The 16,204-nt window shown below is 29.1% G+C and overlaps 1 protein-coding gene across 3 annotated transcripts in view; it reads left to right on the top strand.

Annotated features, from left to right (window-relative positions):
* msps (msps cytoskeleton-associated protein 5) overlaps positions 1-16,204 on the top strand; it is a 135,504-nt gene that overhangs the window by 23,241 nt on the left and 96,059 nt on the right. For all 3 annotated transcript variants that reach the window (XM_075379164.1, XM_075379163.1, XM_075379166.1), the window contains exons 4-7: positions 6,971-7,177; positions 7,783-7,954; positions 13,352-13,472; positions 13,985-14,217. In XM_075379164.1, coding sequence (XP_075235279.1) covers positions 6,971-7,177; positions 7,783-7,954; positions 13,352-13,472; positions 13,985-14,217 — 733 coding nt within the window. The remainder of the gene's footprint in view (positions 1-6,970; positions 7,178-7,782; positions 7,955-13,351; positions 13,473-13,984; positions 14,218-16,204) is intronic.

Here is a 16,204-nt window from a genome sequence, read left to right as displayed (position 1 = left end):
TGCTGATAACTAGATGATAAATTTCCTGGTTGCTGAATAGGTTGTGATAGGCCCATCAATTAACCACTATGGTTACTGAACATCACACTTTCTTTGGGTTTTGTTAAAACTTGTGTATACAAGACTTAACGGAATCTTATCAATTTTGTTGTATTTAAGGCAAGAAGAATTCAGACTGCAATTCAAGAAATTAATGATATGTTTCACTGTATCTAGCAAGAGATATATTATCATTTGGAGTCATATCTGTTACCATGCTGAATTGTTATGACTATGTAAAAGTTTAATATTTTCTAAAAAGCTATTAATATTGTCTTAATTTTGCTAATAAAAGATTTTTTATTAATTTAAATTGTTCCAGATTGTTTATGGACACCTGTATAATTTTGATCTTTGTTTGTGTGTGCGCGCGCATATGAATATTAACCTAAATGTAATTTATTTAAGTTGATTTTCCTTTTGATTGGATAGAATTAAATATAATAACAAGACATATTTTACTTAAAAATATTACCTTTAATAATCTCTTGAGTTAACCAATCAGCTATACAGACTTATAAATTAAATATACTATATTTCACTGGGAGTTCTCTAACCTTCCTCAGGTGATAATACACATTCATACACACATCATACAATGATTTGTATAGTGATGAAATTACATTTGTTGAATATAATTTCATTACATACCAGCATTCCGAAGAGTTTAGTAATTGAAGCGATAGAAATCAGATGGAGTATATATATATATGAAGATTACAATTAAAAATAATGTAAATTTAAAAAATGTGGTCATGAAAATTTGAATAAGGGTGTGATTAAACTTTTTATTTAAAAACAAAAAAATTTATAAAACTAGTTCTAAGAATGTTAAGAGCACGTCTAACTAAGTCATTAGTTAGTTAATGGACATTTTCCTTTGTAAGCAAGCATCTCTGAATAAATATTTTTGAAAAATATATAGAAACAGACATTTTTGAATCAGATCTTAGACTTGAATGAACTGTGTTCATTCACTGGAAATATAGAGATGTGAACAAATGCTCTACTTCACTTCATTTTCCTCTATCCACCATTTTGTGTTTTCAATAAAAATTTTAGTCTTAAGAATTGATCCCTTCTCATCGCAGCTTCGCCTGCGCAATGTAGTTTACCTGTAGTGGTCAGTCTTTATTTCATGTTTATTAGTCAAGTAATTTTAGGCAGGTGCAGCCAGTCATACATATATTAATACTAGCAATGGCTGTGGTAGTTTAGCCTCAGCACCTTCTATCTTCACACCCCTTAAAAAATATCAGAATTAAAAAACCGAAATGGTTTTTAAATATTTATCTAAAGAGTATTTGTCCAAATCTACTGAATAACTCGTTTACTATAGTCGGGATTGGGAAAATTTACAATCATTGTTCAAAAATGTTTTTATTTTTCATCATCCCCTTTCAAGGTCAAATTAAAAAATCTAGATGTATTGACATGAAGCTTACACTCACCAAAAATCAAGATGATTTCTTAATTTGTTATAGAGAAATTAAAAAAAATAACAGGGTTTCAAAAAAGATTCAAAAATCAATTTTAACCCATTAAACTCTGAATGAAACTCAAAAAAAATCTAGAAATTAGTTTTTAGATATTAATAAATAATCAATCGGTTCAAACCCAGCTCACACAGAGATAGACACTCACAGTTCACAGTTTATTAAGGTTGGTGCTTCAACTGGCAAACCTCCACTACTACATATATATATATATATATATATTTCTTTTTTTGAGATTATATATACCCAAAAACCTTCTCAGTTATACAAAGAAAAATTTAGTTGTGAAAAATCTGATAGTTTTTTGTTTATCCCCGAACAAACAAAAACTCTGTTCCTCTGTATATAATACATATAATAGTATTGATGTATATCATGGTATATAATAGTATTGATGTATAATTTTAAAATAACATTTTATTTATGCTATACTTACGTAATGTTTTTGTATTTAACAGTGTATACTAAGTAAATTAATTTTAGTCACTAGTTATTTGAATGGCACATCTCCAAATTTTACTGCATCAGTTCAGTTTTATTAAATACCGTTTGAATAATTTTACTCTTAAAAATATTTATATGTATGAACGATCAGTTTTTTCTAGTTATGTAATTAAGTTACTTGTTAGTATAAATAAGTAGGCTACCTATTAAAGTAGTTGTATGTTCATGTCGGTTACCTTTGGTTTCTTAGTTAAATTTTCTTTACTAATACATAATAATGAGACTTATTAAAGCATCTATTAAAAAGTCATTGTCATTCTATTCCTTTTTGTTTGCTTATTAATTTATCATATTGGGTGTAAAGTAGATAAATGCTGTTTACTGCAGATTTTCAATTACGTGATTTAATTAAATCAGGTCTCTTTGGATTGTCAGAAAATTCAAGTTAGGAAGGACTAATTGTAATACTCAAAAATTGAGAAGTAATAGAAATAAATTTTCTTGTATTAAAAACACTGACTAATCAGTATTTACTGATTTTCAGTAACTACTGTTTTTTGATTTCAAGGATTTATACATTTTTACCTTCCAAAAATGTTATATACTGTAATCGAGGGAAAAATTAACTTATTTTAAAATGACCGACCCATTGTGAAAATATATTTTGTGAATCAGGAAATTTCAAAATCTTACAAAAAAAAATTGTTTATTAAAATTATGCTCTTATATACAGTAAATATCATTTATAGTGACCTCCAGGAGTGATGATTTTTGGTCATTATTATAACTATTGTCACAATAACAGATGTTTAGGTCGCTTAGTAGTGTACTACTTTAATAAGTCATCTAAACTGGTATTGTAATACAGCAGTAATAATAATAATAATAATTATAATTAAGAATAATAATTTATTTCCATAAAAATATTATAAAAAAACAAACTATGCAATAATAAATACAAATACAGTAGACTAAAACAAGATAGAGAAAAATTGCAAAAATCACTTTTTCTGCAAAAAGTCCGTTATTTTGCTTTACATCATTTTGTTGACTAGGCCATAATTTTTTTTGATTTCACAGAATTTGTTTCAAAACTTTTCCTAATTTTTTTTTTCAAAGTTCTTCCATATCGCTGATATTGTCAGCGACCTAATGACGTATGCCTAATTCTTGGGCGATGTCCTTATTTGTTTTGCAATCTCTAACCTCCTGATAATGTGTGCCTTTTCCTATATCATTAATGTTTTTCACGAAGTAATAATTACATCATTATTGAATGTATTACACAGAATACATAAAATACTGTACCCACATGACATGATATGCTCACAGCAAAAGATTAATAATAACTGAATGTGACTGCTTCAGTTTACAATAATTTGGTACACAAAGAAGTTAAAAAAAAGAACTACAGTACATATTTAAGAAAAACAGAACCATCAAATTCTGTAGCTACAATGTAGATATACTGTACTATGTTATTGATTAGTCACTTCTGTCCGTCATAAGCAATAAAATGCTGCATTGCAGTAGGAAAAATAAGTCGTAATAACAGATATTTCACTACAACCAATGTCATTATAAACAATGTACATACTGTATTTATGCATTATCAGCATACCAAACTAACCAAGAAACAAGTTTTTGGTCACTATATTCGATTTGTCATATTCTATGTCACTATAAACAATACTAACTATATGCACATAAAAAGGAAAAGGTGACACTCATTTTAATTGTCAAAATATTTCTATTTTGACAATAGTATTATATCTATATAGTAGATATACTACATTACTGACGAGTCATTTCCGTCTGTGATTATAAGAGATAAAATGTCGCATTAGTAGAAAAAATAAGTCAAAATAACCAATATGTTACTACAACTGATGTAATTATAAACAATATACATGCTGTATTTATGTATTAAAAGCATACCAAACCAACCAACAGACAATATTTTGGTCCCTATATCCGATAAGTCATTATATCCATTGTCATTATAAATGATACTGTATGTACAGTACAATACATATAACATAGTATAGTATAATACATATGTGTGTGCGCACACATATTGGCAGATAAGAACCATCACTTGCATACTTTTTAGAAAAATCTGATGTGGGCACACATGTCTTCCTTGTACGCCTATAAAATTATGTATATTCATTTTTTTTTTAATGAAAAGTGCATAAAATTTTATTTCATTAATAACTTCTGATATTTTTTTATTATTGAATTATTATATATCGTAAAAAGTTTTTTACAATCATAGGTTAATCATTAATAATAATAAATCAATATAGTTAAAATAAAAAAATAAAATTAAAAAAAGAAGATGAAATATGATTCGAACCAATGTGCCTTCCCCTTCTAAGATCCAAATATTTCATTAAAATTTTATTTCGTTATAACTCTGGAACCAATGAAAATAAGTACCATTTATTTTATATTGTTGAAAACCTCTCAATGAGGGCTTATTACTGCAGTTAAGAAAAAGTCAAAATCCAAATTTTGTTTTGGATTTGGGCATTTTTGGACACCTTTGGTTCAGTTTATTAAAATCAAAAGGAGGGGAGGTGCACAAGTAGATGTTACAACAGTCCTAAATCCAAAATTTCAACATCCTACGGCAAAATGTTTTTGAGCTACGCAAGATATATGAGTTGTGATAAAAAAATACGGTGAATGAATTTTTATAGCAGCACCTGCCGACGCTACATCCATATGCTGTAATTTATCCAATAGCGTGATCAACTGAGACGGGCAGGGACAAGTTGTAACACATTCGAGCTTGCCAGTCAGCTGCCAGAGCCGCTAGAGTGAGGTTGTGTTTATCGTGTCTGTCACACAACAAGGATTTTGAACAACGCATTAACATTAAGTTTTGTTTTAAGTTGCAAAAGAGTGCCAAAGAAGCTCATGAAATGTTAGAATCAGTGTACGGTGATAATGTGGTAACTTTGAAGACTGTGTACAAGTGGTATGACCGATTTAAAAATGGAAATGAGTCTGTTGAAGACGAGCAGCGTGCAGGACGTCCAGTAACCTCAAAAACAGTTGAAAATGTGCAAAAAGTGGAAACAATGGTTCGTTCAAACAGGCGAATGACTACTCGAGAGCTATCAGAAGACCTTAACATCTCGTACCGATCCGTTCAAAGCATTTTAACTAATGAATTGCAAATGAGACGAGTGAGTGCAAAATTTGTTCCCAGACTTTTGAGTGATGAACAGAAGGAAACTCGTGTGTCAATTTGCACGGAGTTGAAGGGTTGTCTTCATGCAAATCCGGACTTCATGGCCAAAATTGTAACTGGAGATGAAATTTGGGTCTATGACTTGACCCTGAGACCAAAATGCAGAGTTCCCAATGGAAAACCAATTCATCTCCTTACCCTAAAAAGGCACGTCAGTCAAAATCCAACATCAAGGTAATGCTCATTGTTTTTTTTGATAGTGAGGGCATAGTGCAATCAGAGTTCGTTCCAAGGGGAACAACTGTAAACTCTGAATTTTATAAGGGTGTACTGCAACATTTGCAAAATGATGTACGAAGAAAGCGACCAGAAAAATGGACCAATGACTTCCTTCTTCACCACAACAACACGCTGTGTCACACCTCGCTTCTCATTCGCGACTTTTTGGCCGAAATAAGCATTCCTGTCTGTCCACATCTGCCATACTCACCGGATTTGCACCATGCGACTTTTGGCTCTTCCCAAAAATTAAAACTGCTTAAAGGTAAACGTTTTGACACCATTGCTGACATTGAGAGGGCCACGACCGAGCAGCTGAAAGCCCTTCCAAAAGACGCCTTCCAGAAATGCCTGCAGTCATGGAGTCAACATTGGGATAAGTGCATTGTTAGCCAAGGACAGTACTTTGAAGCAGATTAAATCGAATTCTATGTAACCTCATTACTTTTTTTAATAAAAAATTATTCACCGTATTTTTTGATCACACCTCGTATATGTACTTACTTACATACATACATATTTATGTACAGCACATCACACCGAAACTAGTCAAAATTGATTCAGGGATGGTCAAAATGGATATTTCCGTTGAAATCTGAAAACCAAATTTTTCATGATCACAATACTTTATACAAGGAAGTAAAGATATGTTCCAAATCAGTATTAAATCCCTTTTTCAATATGATTGCAAATTGTTGACCACAGTATATTTAAGTTCATATCTCATTTTGGATAGATTTAATTGGAGACTGTTAAATTGAATTTGCAATAGCAGTACATGTTTGCACTTGTCTTTTATCTAGTACCTAGCTATTTCTTTAATGCTGCCAGAAGCAAATGCATATTTTTCCTGATCAAGCATCGCTGCTAAGGCAGGTCTTTGTTAAAACTACTTAAGAAATGTATTTATTATCTGAGTCTTTGTGTTTCCCGTGTGTCATCGTTTTTGCACCCAAACACATCACTAGCTGCTCCTCAACACTAACCATCTTCTCACAACTTAAAAAGTGTCCTGAGTAAAAAAACAGAAGTTATTTCGTAGGAAGTGAATACCACATAAATTTCAAAATAATAATGCATGCCCCTATATGTTAATCTCAGGAAAGAGTACAGAGACTTAATGTGTGTATTATTTTTTTTGAGACATTGATATTATTAAATAGCTGACAAAACCGTCAATGGGAGGAGGTGGGAGATAATACTATTTATTATTAGGAGGTAGGATATTGTATTTATATAAAAATGTTAAGGAGACAGAAATTTTTTTCCTTATTTATTGGCTCTTCAAAAAAAGTAATATTTACAAAAACGTTTTCAGAAGTCCTCTCCTCCGCAAACATTTAAAATATACACACTTCAATCAGAGTTGGTTTTCACTAATTCTATTACAATTTAATTCTTAATAATCAGCCTGTGTATCAAAATTCTTAATTTGGTGAATATTTCAAAATAAATTGATATTTTGCTGGTTTTTTTATTAATGTTGAATTATGCCTTTTTTTCTTTGTAGAACTGTTGGTGAAGTTATGAGTGGTATAGTTGCTAAATGTATTGGTGCTCCAAAAGCAAAAACAAAAGATCTTGCTGCTCAGATATCATTAATGTATATTGAAATAGAAAAACAAGATCTGGTTATGGAAGAATTACTTAAAGGAACTGAACATAAGAATCCTAAAGTTGTTGCTGCTTGTATTAATGTAATAACTCAAGCAATACGGTATGCATTTCAATCATGTTATTATTTTTTAATTATGTTTTAACAATATTGTACATATTTTATATTTAAATAAATTATTCTGCACTTTCACAATATTTAAACTGGGATAAAAGATCACAAATAATTGTGAATTAAATATTTTTATTTAATTTTCTTTGTTATTTAATATACTTTTATTAGTAAATTAAAAGGTTAATGGGATTTGTATCTTCCCCTTTAACAATTTTAAAATTTTTTTCAGTTATCGTAAACTTATTGCACAGCTTGTAAATCCATGACATTACAAAAGTCTATTTTGAAGAGTTTGTCAAATCATATTTCTTAGAGGGTTTAAAAAAATGGCAGGGACGTGGGAAATTTATGTCCTCCTAAAAGGAGATTGATTATGTTGAAAAATAAAATTTTTTTTTTTTTTAAAACATGCATTTTCATTCCTAATTCGCGTACTTATTGATCCACCTTCAGATTTTTCTTTCTATATGAGTCTCACTAATTCCATTTTTTATTATCATTCATAAAGATTTTAAGAAAGATGATTTAGTAGATAATTATTTTATTTAAGTTATAAGCTAAATTGATTTATTATTTCTTAATTCTTTTCATAGCGAGTTTGGTGTAAAGGTGATTACTGTTAAACCAATAGTAAAGAAAATGCCATCGTTTCTTGAAGACAGAGATAAAACAGTACGAGAAGAAGGAAAGATCATGGTTGTAGAAATTTACCGTTGGATTGGACCAGCATTGAATCCACAGCTAGGTTCTCTTAAACCAGTTCAAGTATGTAATAAATAATTTTATGTTTTATAGTAATGACATTATATAAAAGCTTTTTTTTTTTTGCTCCGTTTGTCAAAACCATTGCTTACTTCATAAAGTATGGACGGTGCAACAAATCTTTATTCTTAGTGCCACAGCAGCGACAGTGCAATTCGAATCATTCTACTACCCTTAGTGTAACATTTGCTTTATTACCGAATTGGTTAATAAAAGATTATTTACTTTATTAGGTGAATGGGCCTTGGTAAAATTTTTAATATTCAATCACATTCAGTGAAAAAATATGTTTTTGCATTTTCAAAATTGTAAATGTGATAAGAATTAAAGAAGCACTTACGTGAAGTCGAGAGCTGTACGATAGTTGACCTACATATGTAATGGTATAAGACAAATCTAAATGTATATTACCTTCCTTGAGTGCTGGTGTTCCATTTTATTTTCAAACTGTTATTCAAAAGTTTATGGAAGATAGCGATTAAATATACTAAATAATGGAATTGGAGATTACAGTGGAAACTAATTATTTTTAAATGTTAGAATAAAATAAACTATTTTAACTAAAGAGGGTGAATGCTATCTACTACACAAAAAATATTACAGTTTATGAGGTTACTCTCATCAGAATCATCTCTGTAAACACTGTTTACAGAGATTTACAGCACATTCACTATCTTCTTGTAAAGAAATAATAAATGATTGCATAGTATTGTCAATAATGTGTTCTTGCATATATTCAGTTTCTGTTACGGAACTTTATTACAATACATCTTCCAATTTTTTAAAATTATGTCAACCATCTTATTTTCACATAGCTTTGAACATCTTTGATATCAAAAGTTGCGTTATAATTTAATATGTATTCTTTAACTTCTGACCATCAGTGTCGATAGGATTTGTATCAGGTTGGTATGGAGTTAGTCTGAGAATATCATACCTCTTTTTTTTTTTTGTAAAAGGTTTGTCAAACACATTGTAAACTTTTCCCTATTTGCTTTTACCAGTTTGTAACTGTAGTTTTAGCATCGAGGAAGAATGAGGGAGAGAATGTTTCTGCAACCACTTGTCGTATCTTCTTTTCTGGAATTGGAAATTGTTGATTTTTTAAAACGGCTTTGTGATAGGGTGTGTTGTTAAAAATTGCCACAGAATTATCGAAAAAGTTTGTAATTAATACCTCTTCTGTCCATTTTAAGTAATCTTCTGCTTTCATTTGATCTCAGCAATCACAAGTTTTTAAACTGGATTGCCAGGTTAGTAAAGTGTTTCGTATGAAACCCATTTCTCCTCCAGCGTGCACTATAAGTCTGCTGCCTTGTGAAATTGCAACTTTTAGCCTGGCACCTGAATCACTATACCCATATATTTATCTTGTGTGAAGATAATATATATGACTCGTCTAGGTACACTGTCTGTGTGCTTTCAATTCTAAATTTTTTATGGCAGTACTGAATACGCTTTAAACTTTATATTATGTTGCTCATTGAAAACCTGTTATTTTCGGGTTTTCTCTGCCGAAAACCCAATTCTTTTATTATTTTTCTCAAATTTTTCATTTCCTTACTAATCAGTGGCATTTTAAAGTGCTAACGTTGTATTTTTCACAATCTGCAATTTATGAATTTTGTGAAATTTGTTTATAGTCCATCTCACCACACATTTGTCAAAGTCATCTAGTCCCAATACAGGCATTTCATGGGGTTTGTATTTTATTTGAGTAGAGAAAGAAGTCTGATAATTTTTCTAGCAACTACTTTTTCTCTTTTCTCACTGTTTGGACGGGATTGTGACACCCCGCACACAGCTGCTATTCATTCTTCATTTTTTTTTTAATCTGAATTAGGTATTTTTTTTTCCAGCTTGAGAAATTTATCACCTTCATGTTTCAGTAACTCATAATACTATTTATGAGTATCAATCACTATTCTACCTATATTAAAAACTGTAGGTTTTAAAATTTACGTTTTTAAATTATTAAGAAAAAAAAATGACTGGTTCTTTAATTAATTGTGGAATACAGAACCTCAGAAATAAATAAAAATATTGTACAGTTTATAGTTCTGATTTTTAAATCAGTAACCCAGTTTTCCTCTTAGTCAAATATTTCTTCTTTCTTTTTAAACACTGAAGAAGCGTCTAAAACCTTTTTTTCAATAAGTTACTGTAATACAATTCTGGGTTACTACTATTATTTATTAATACTATTAAGGTATTCAATGAGAGGTTAGAATATTATTTATGCATTATCTGTTTTTCATTAATAATTTATTCATGATTATTCAGCAGCAGCTTGAATGTAGGAAAAACTATAGTTCAATAAAATTTAAAAAAAACCAATATGACCTAAATTATTAGATGTAATAAAAGAATTGAGATAATTTATGTAGGCTTTATTAGCCTGTAAAGAAATTATTTGTATAGTTTTTTCTGTGATATTTATTTATTACTTTTAATTTCATTTTATGATTAAATTTGGAAGACTTTGTCCTCAATTATTAATATATTTAAAATTTATTAATAATAAATTATTTAAAAATTTATGAAAGTAGAATGATGTGAAGAAATTTTACTTAATTATTACATGTATGAATATGGAAATTTTTTGTATTTGTTTCTTAAAGAATCAATAGTGGATGAAGATTTTATTACATAAGGTTTTCTTAGTAAAAATTCATATCAGTTACCCAAAAAATGGATGTAATATAATTAAAAGTTAAACTCCTCGTAAATTTTTAAAATGTCCTTAATTTTAAAACATTTTAATTAGTTTTTTCTTGAAAGTTGTCACCAACCTTTTATATTAAATGTTCATGATGAAATTTTGTAATCTGCATTTTGATAGACCTACAGCTAAGAAGGTGGAGAGGTCCAAAAACACAAAATGCTGGTGGGCTTAGATTCATTGAATAAAGTCGTCAAATGTCATTATAAATAGCTCTTACCCCTGAATACTTCTTACAGATTTCATTGATTTTCTTTTTGTATGTTTTATTATAAGTAAATGCTAATTTAATTTTCACTAAGCCCACCAAGAGATAGTTACAGAATAAATAGCACTTGTGTAAAGAATATGGAGATATTTTTTCTTGTTGATACTGCTATTTTATACCTCTTCTTTTGACATTACAAAAGCTTTTCATATATGGTGTGTGTTTTTGAAAGTCATTTGTGAATGTTTTGTGCTTTTAGATAAACTTATAAATTTAAAAAAAATCTTATCTGTGAAGAATATGTCCAGTAAAATTTGTTGGAAATTGATTAAACTACATTGGGGTAAAAATTAAATTTGTGATTGTAAAAATTAAAAATTAGATCGGTGGTCATATTCCTAAATAAATGTATTGTAACTAATATAGGTTAATTTTGTTGCCAATTTAAAAAATGTACAGAGGATACACTTATTCATTTCAGTAAATTTATTATAAAAACTAGTAGAGAAAATAATAATATTTTTCAGTGATTTTCGTTGAGTTGGTTGAAGTTCTACAATCATCCCCCATTTGCTTCTATAAAGTAAAGTTAAAAGATATGAGGTCAGATGTATATCAAAATGTCAATTCACGAGACATCTAAAGCTGCTCTCAAATAATTACTGGTAGTTTGCTATAATGTAAAATGAATTAAACCTCCTTTCATATACCTCATGGGATTGTGCTTTTTCCCATTGTATTTCATTCATTGTATCAAGTCATTTAAATTCAAAATTGGAGATTGCATATAATTTCCTGTGCTGGTGAAATGGTACTTGTTTTTACTTTGCTACGGAAAACATTGAATATTAGAGAGCCAAAAAAATTTATATTGCTCTTGAATTATTAATTCTGTAAATACAGCTTTGTAATAATTGGGAGGCATTTATTTGACTGTCATTTGGATAAAATATTTATCTTTCAAAAGCAAATAATAATAGTAGTTATTAATGTTCTTAGTGCATATGCAGGTTCTAATTAATTAACTTTTTTTATGTTTTTGGGGTTCGACAATTATATATTAAAAGTTTTATTGAGTTTTGCTGTAAAATATGAGTGTTCAATAATTGATGACTAATTATTTATTCAGTGACAATAAAATTAATGCTGCTTTTCAGCATAATCCCCAGCTACATTTAGCCACTTATCCTATTTTTCTCTTAGCTTTCTTATTACAGTAAAGGGCTATTACATCTATTACATATAAAAAATTGTTGACCTTGATGTCTGAACCACTTTTGGTAGTACATTCTTTACCTGTTTATTGTTGTTGAATTCAGTACCATGTAAAAACTCAGAGGACCAAATAAAAAAACAATTTGATGTGCGATAGGAATTATTGGCTGGATATGGCAACACCTCCCTCCTCCTTTGTAAAGCATCTTTGCAAAATTTGCAAAGCATCAAAACTCTCATCAGTTTTTCTTTATGATAAAAATTGGGGGCATTTGTTCTGTTTGATTTAAAATGTTTGATCTGTGTATAGAAATTTGTATGAATAATAGACATTTTACTATACTCTTTTAACATCCACAACTGAATTTAGACCAGTTTTTTTACACCTTCAGAAAATAAAAACTTGAGCACAGCATGCTTTTCCCTCCACGGTATATGTTTTAAATAAAGCCAACATTTTGAAATAAAAGAAATTTTTAATAATGGAACGTTTTCTTCAAACAACTGATGTTTCTGTGTCAGAGATGCCAACCTGATGATCAGACAGTTTCAGTTTATTTTATTAAATAGTTATTCTGTTTTTACCATTTGTCTCTAATAGTTGTAACCACATTCTACAATTTTGTAAATTTTAATTGTGACTGAAATTTATTTAGGAGACAAGTTAATAATCTATGCTGTGTTTTGTGAAATATATCCTTATATCCTTTTACCTTAAATATGGCAATAATTTGCAGTAATAAAAAAAATGAGTGATTGATCAGGAAAAAATTCTTTCTCGATCATAACTTTCCCCATATAATATATTGATTTTTTTTGTATTTCATATTATTAATTATAATGCTTAATAGAATTTGTGGTAAAGTTATTTAATGACAATGTGATAGATAATGCTGTTATAAATATTAGCAATGATGTAATAACTTGTTTATGGCAGTTGTAATTATTTCTGAAATTTTTTTGTTTGTTGCTTGTTTATTGAATTATAATTTACTTGAGATAATAATGATGATATAAAATTTATATCCTCTTTGTAAAATACTAAGTTTCCATCAGCATACAAGATATCTTTTGCCGATTGTGCCATACATTATTAAACTTTGTATTTAACCCATGTTGTAACAAATTATATACTATACTTTTGGCATAATAAACATATTATTAAGTAGTGTTAACACAATTTCAAAAAAGAGCTGTTTTTTGTCTACAGTTTTATTTTTGTTTATTTTATTATGCATAATCAATTTTTTTTCAGATGACTGAACTGGAAGCCGAGTTTGATAAAGTAAAAGGTGATAAAGCCATACCGACTCGTTATCTTAGATCACAACAGGCAAAACAAGCAAAAATTGCTGCAGAAGCTGCTAATGATGCAGGTATATTTATGATAAATTATGTAATTAAAAAATCACAGTTATATTTTTGGTGTAATACTAGTATACTTAAAATTTTACTTTGTAATTTTTCTGAATTGTGTAATAAAACTGATCATGTAATTTTTGTAATATTGAAAATGATAATAATTAGGGAGTATCAAATATTGAAGGGTACAAAAAATTAATGACAGTTGAACAAGATCTTTTTTAATTAATTATTTCTCCTGAAAAATCATTGAAGTAGCAAAACAGTGGGTACAGTTTATTTTTATATATGCTGTTGATGTTTATAATTATGAGTATAGTATTCATTAGACTAATGGACAAACTAATGAACATGTAACTGCTTAAAAAAACAACAAAATGAAACTAATAAATGAGTAGAACATAATTCCAGATTTCCCAAGAATTTTCAATGAGGCTCTCTATTAAAAAAAGATTAAGAAAGTTTTGCATATGTCTTTATTTTATTTATTTAAAAGTAATTAAATCCTTTTAATGTTTTACTGCAGATCACGGTGATGAAGATGTTGATGATGGTGTTGGTAGCGAAGATATTGATCCATATGAACTAATGGAACCAGTTGATATTCTTTCAAAATTACCAAAAGATTTTTATGATAAAATTGAAGCGAAAAAGTGGCAAGAAAGGAAAGAAGCAATGGATACCTTAGAAGGATTGTTGAAATCTGCTCCAAAATTAGAAAATGGAGATTATTTTGAAGTTGTTAAGACTCTTAAAAAGGTACCATATTTTTTCTAGTTTCTTCATCTTTCTTTGTTTTTTTGTATAAATATATTAACATTTGAAAAAAGTTACTTTTTTATCCAGATTATTCTGAATTTAAATCTTGGGCAGGTCTGGCATTTTTCATATACTATAAATTTATCGTAAAAAAAAAAAAAAAATCATGTTAAGATGACTGTAATTGAGTGCAGCTTGATCAGTAAGTAAATAAATAAAGATACATTTAACGGGTAATTCCTTTGTACTCCCCTCCGCCTATGACTGGCTTTTTTATTAATACTTAATAAAAAGATACATTTTCATTTACATTTTTATTATATAAATAATTACATTTTTACATGCATTATACTTTTTTTATTTTATTATCAATAGAATATGAGTAAGCAAAATGAACAGTTATGTTTGGGTTGTGCTCACTCAGCTTTATTTGTTATCATAAAGGTATTGATAGTTAAATTGTGTTATATATAGTTTGCTCATAAGTATTAAATTTGTGTATTTTAAAAGTTATCTTTTAATTAGTCAAATTTATTCTAAAATGTTGTATAAAAATGTTCTTTTTTTGTCTTGTCATTTGACTGTGGTTTGATGCAGCTCTCCAAGATTCCCTATCTAGTGCTAGTTGTTTCATTTTGGTATATCCCTACATACTACATCCCTAACAATTTGCGTTAACATATTCCAAACGTTGCCTGCCTGCACAATTTTTGCCTTCTACCTATCCCTCCAATATTAAAGCGACTATTCCAGGATGCCTTAATATGTGGCCTATAAGTCTGTCTCGTCTTTTAACTGTATTTTTCCAAATGCGCCTTTCTTCATCGATTTGCCGCAACACCTCTTTATCCACTCATCTGATTTTTAACATTTCCTATAGCACCATGTTTCAAAAAGCTTCTAATCTTTGCTTCTCAGGTACTCCGGTCGTCCAAGTTTCACTTCCATATGAAGGGACGCTCCAAACATATACTTTGAAAAATCTTTTCCTGACATTTAAATTAATTTTTGATGTAAGCAAATTATATTTCTGACTGAAGGCTCATTTTGCCTGTGCTATTCGGTATTTTATATCGCTCCTATTTCGTCCATCTGTAGTAATTCTACTTAACCAAATAACAAAATTCTTCTACCTCCATGATCTTTTCTCCTCCTATTTTCACATTCAATGGTTCATCTTCATTATTTCTGCTACATTTCATAACTTTCGTTTTGTTCTTGTTTATTTTAATGCGATAGTTCTTGCATTGGACTTCATCCATGCCTTTCATTGTTCCTTCTAAATCCTTTTTACTCTCAGCTAGAATTACTATATCATCAGCAAATGATAGCATCTTTATCTTTTCACCTTGTACTGTTACTCCGGATCTAAATCCGGAGTCAGTTTAACATCAGTTTAATTTGGATCAGTTTAACATCATTAACTGCTTATTCTATATAAAGATTAAAAAGTAACGGGGATAGGGAACATCCTTGTCAAACTCCCTTTCTTGTTACGGCTTTTTTCTTATGTTTTTCAATTATTACTGTTGCTGTTTGGTTCCTGTAAATGTTAGCAATTGTTCTTTTATCTCTGTATTTGAATCCAAATTTTTTTAAAATGCTGAACATTTTATTCCAGTCTACGTTATCGAATACCTTTTCTAGTCTATAAATGCCAATTATGTTGGTTTGTTTTTCTTTAATCTTCCTTCTACTATTAATCTGAGGGTAAAATATGTAACACATCTTTAAGAAGTGGAACTGGATTGGAAATATGCCTTGTTTCTAACAAAAAATTTCACAGCACATGTGTTAATTTGTAGTTAGAAGAAATGAAAGTTCTTGAAAAAATTAAGAAAACTTGAATTTGTCAATAATGTATGAAATACAAGAGAATACAATTAGAAAAGAAGATATTGCTAAAAGAAGTTGTCAGTTTGCTAAACAATATGAGAGGATAATAAAAAATTGGATCAATAATATGTAACTCCATTGAACATTGTCA

Source organism: Lycorma delicatula, chromosome 11 (genome assembly GCF_047948215.1).
Source record: "Lycorma delicatula isolate Av1 chromosome 11, ASM4794821v1, whole genome shotgun sequence".
NCBI lineage: Eukaryota > Metazoa > Arthropoda > Insecta > Hemiptera > Fulgoridae > Lycorma > Lycorma delicatula.
Note: the sequence above shows the minus strand (reverse complement) of the source record. Positions and strands in the feature narration are given on the sequence as shown.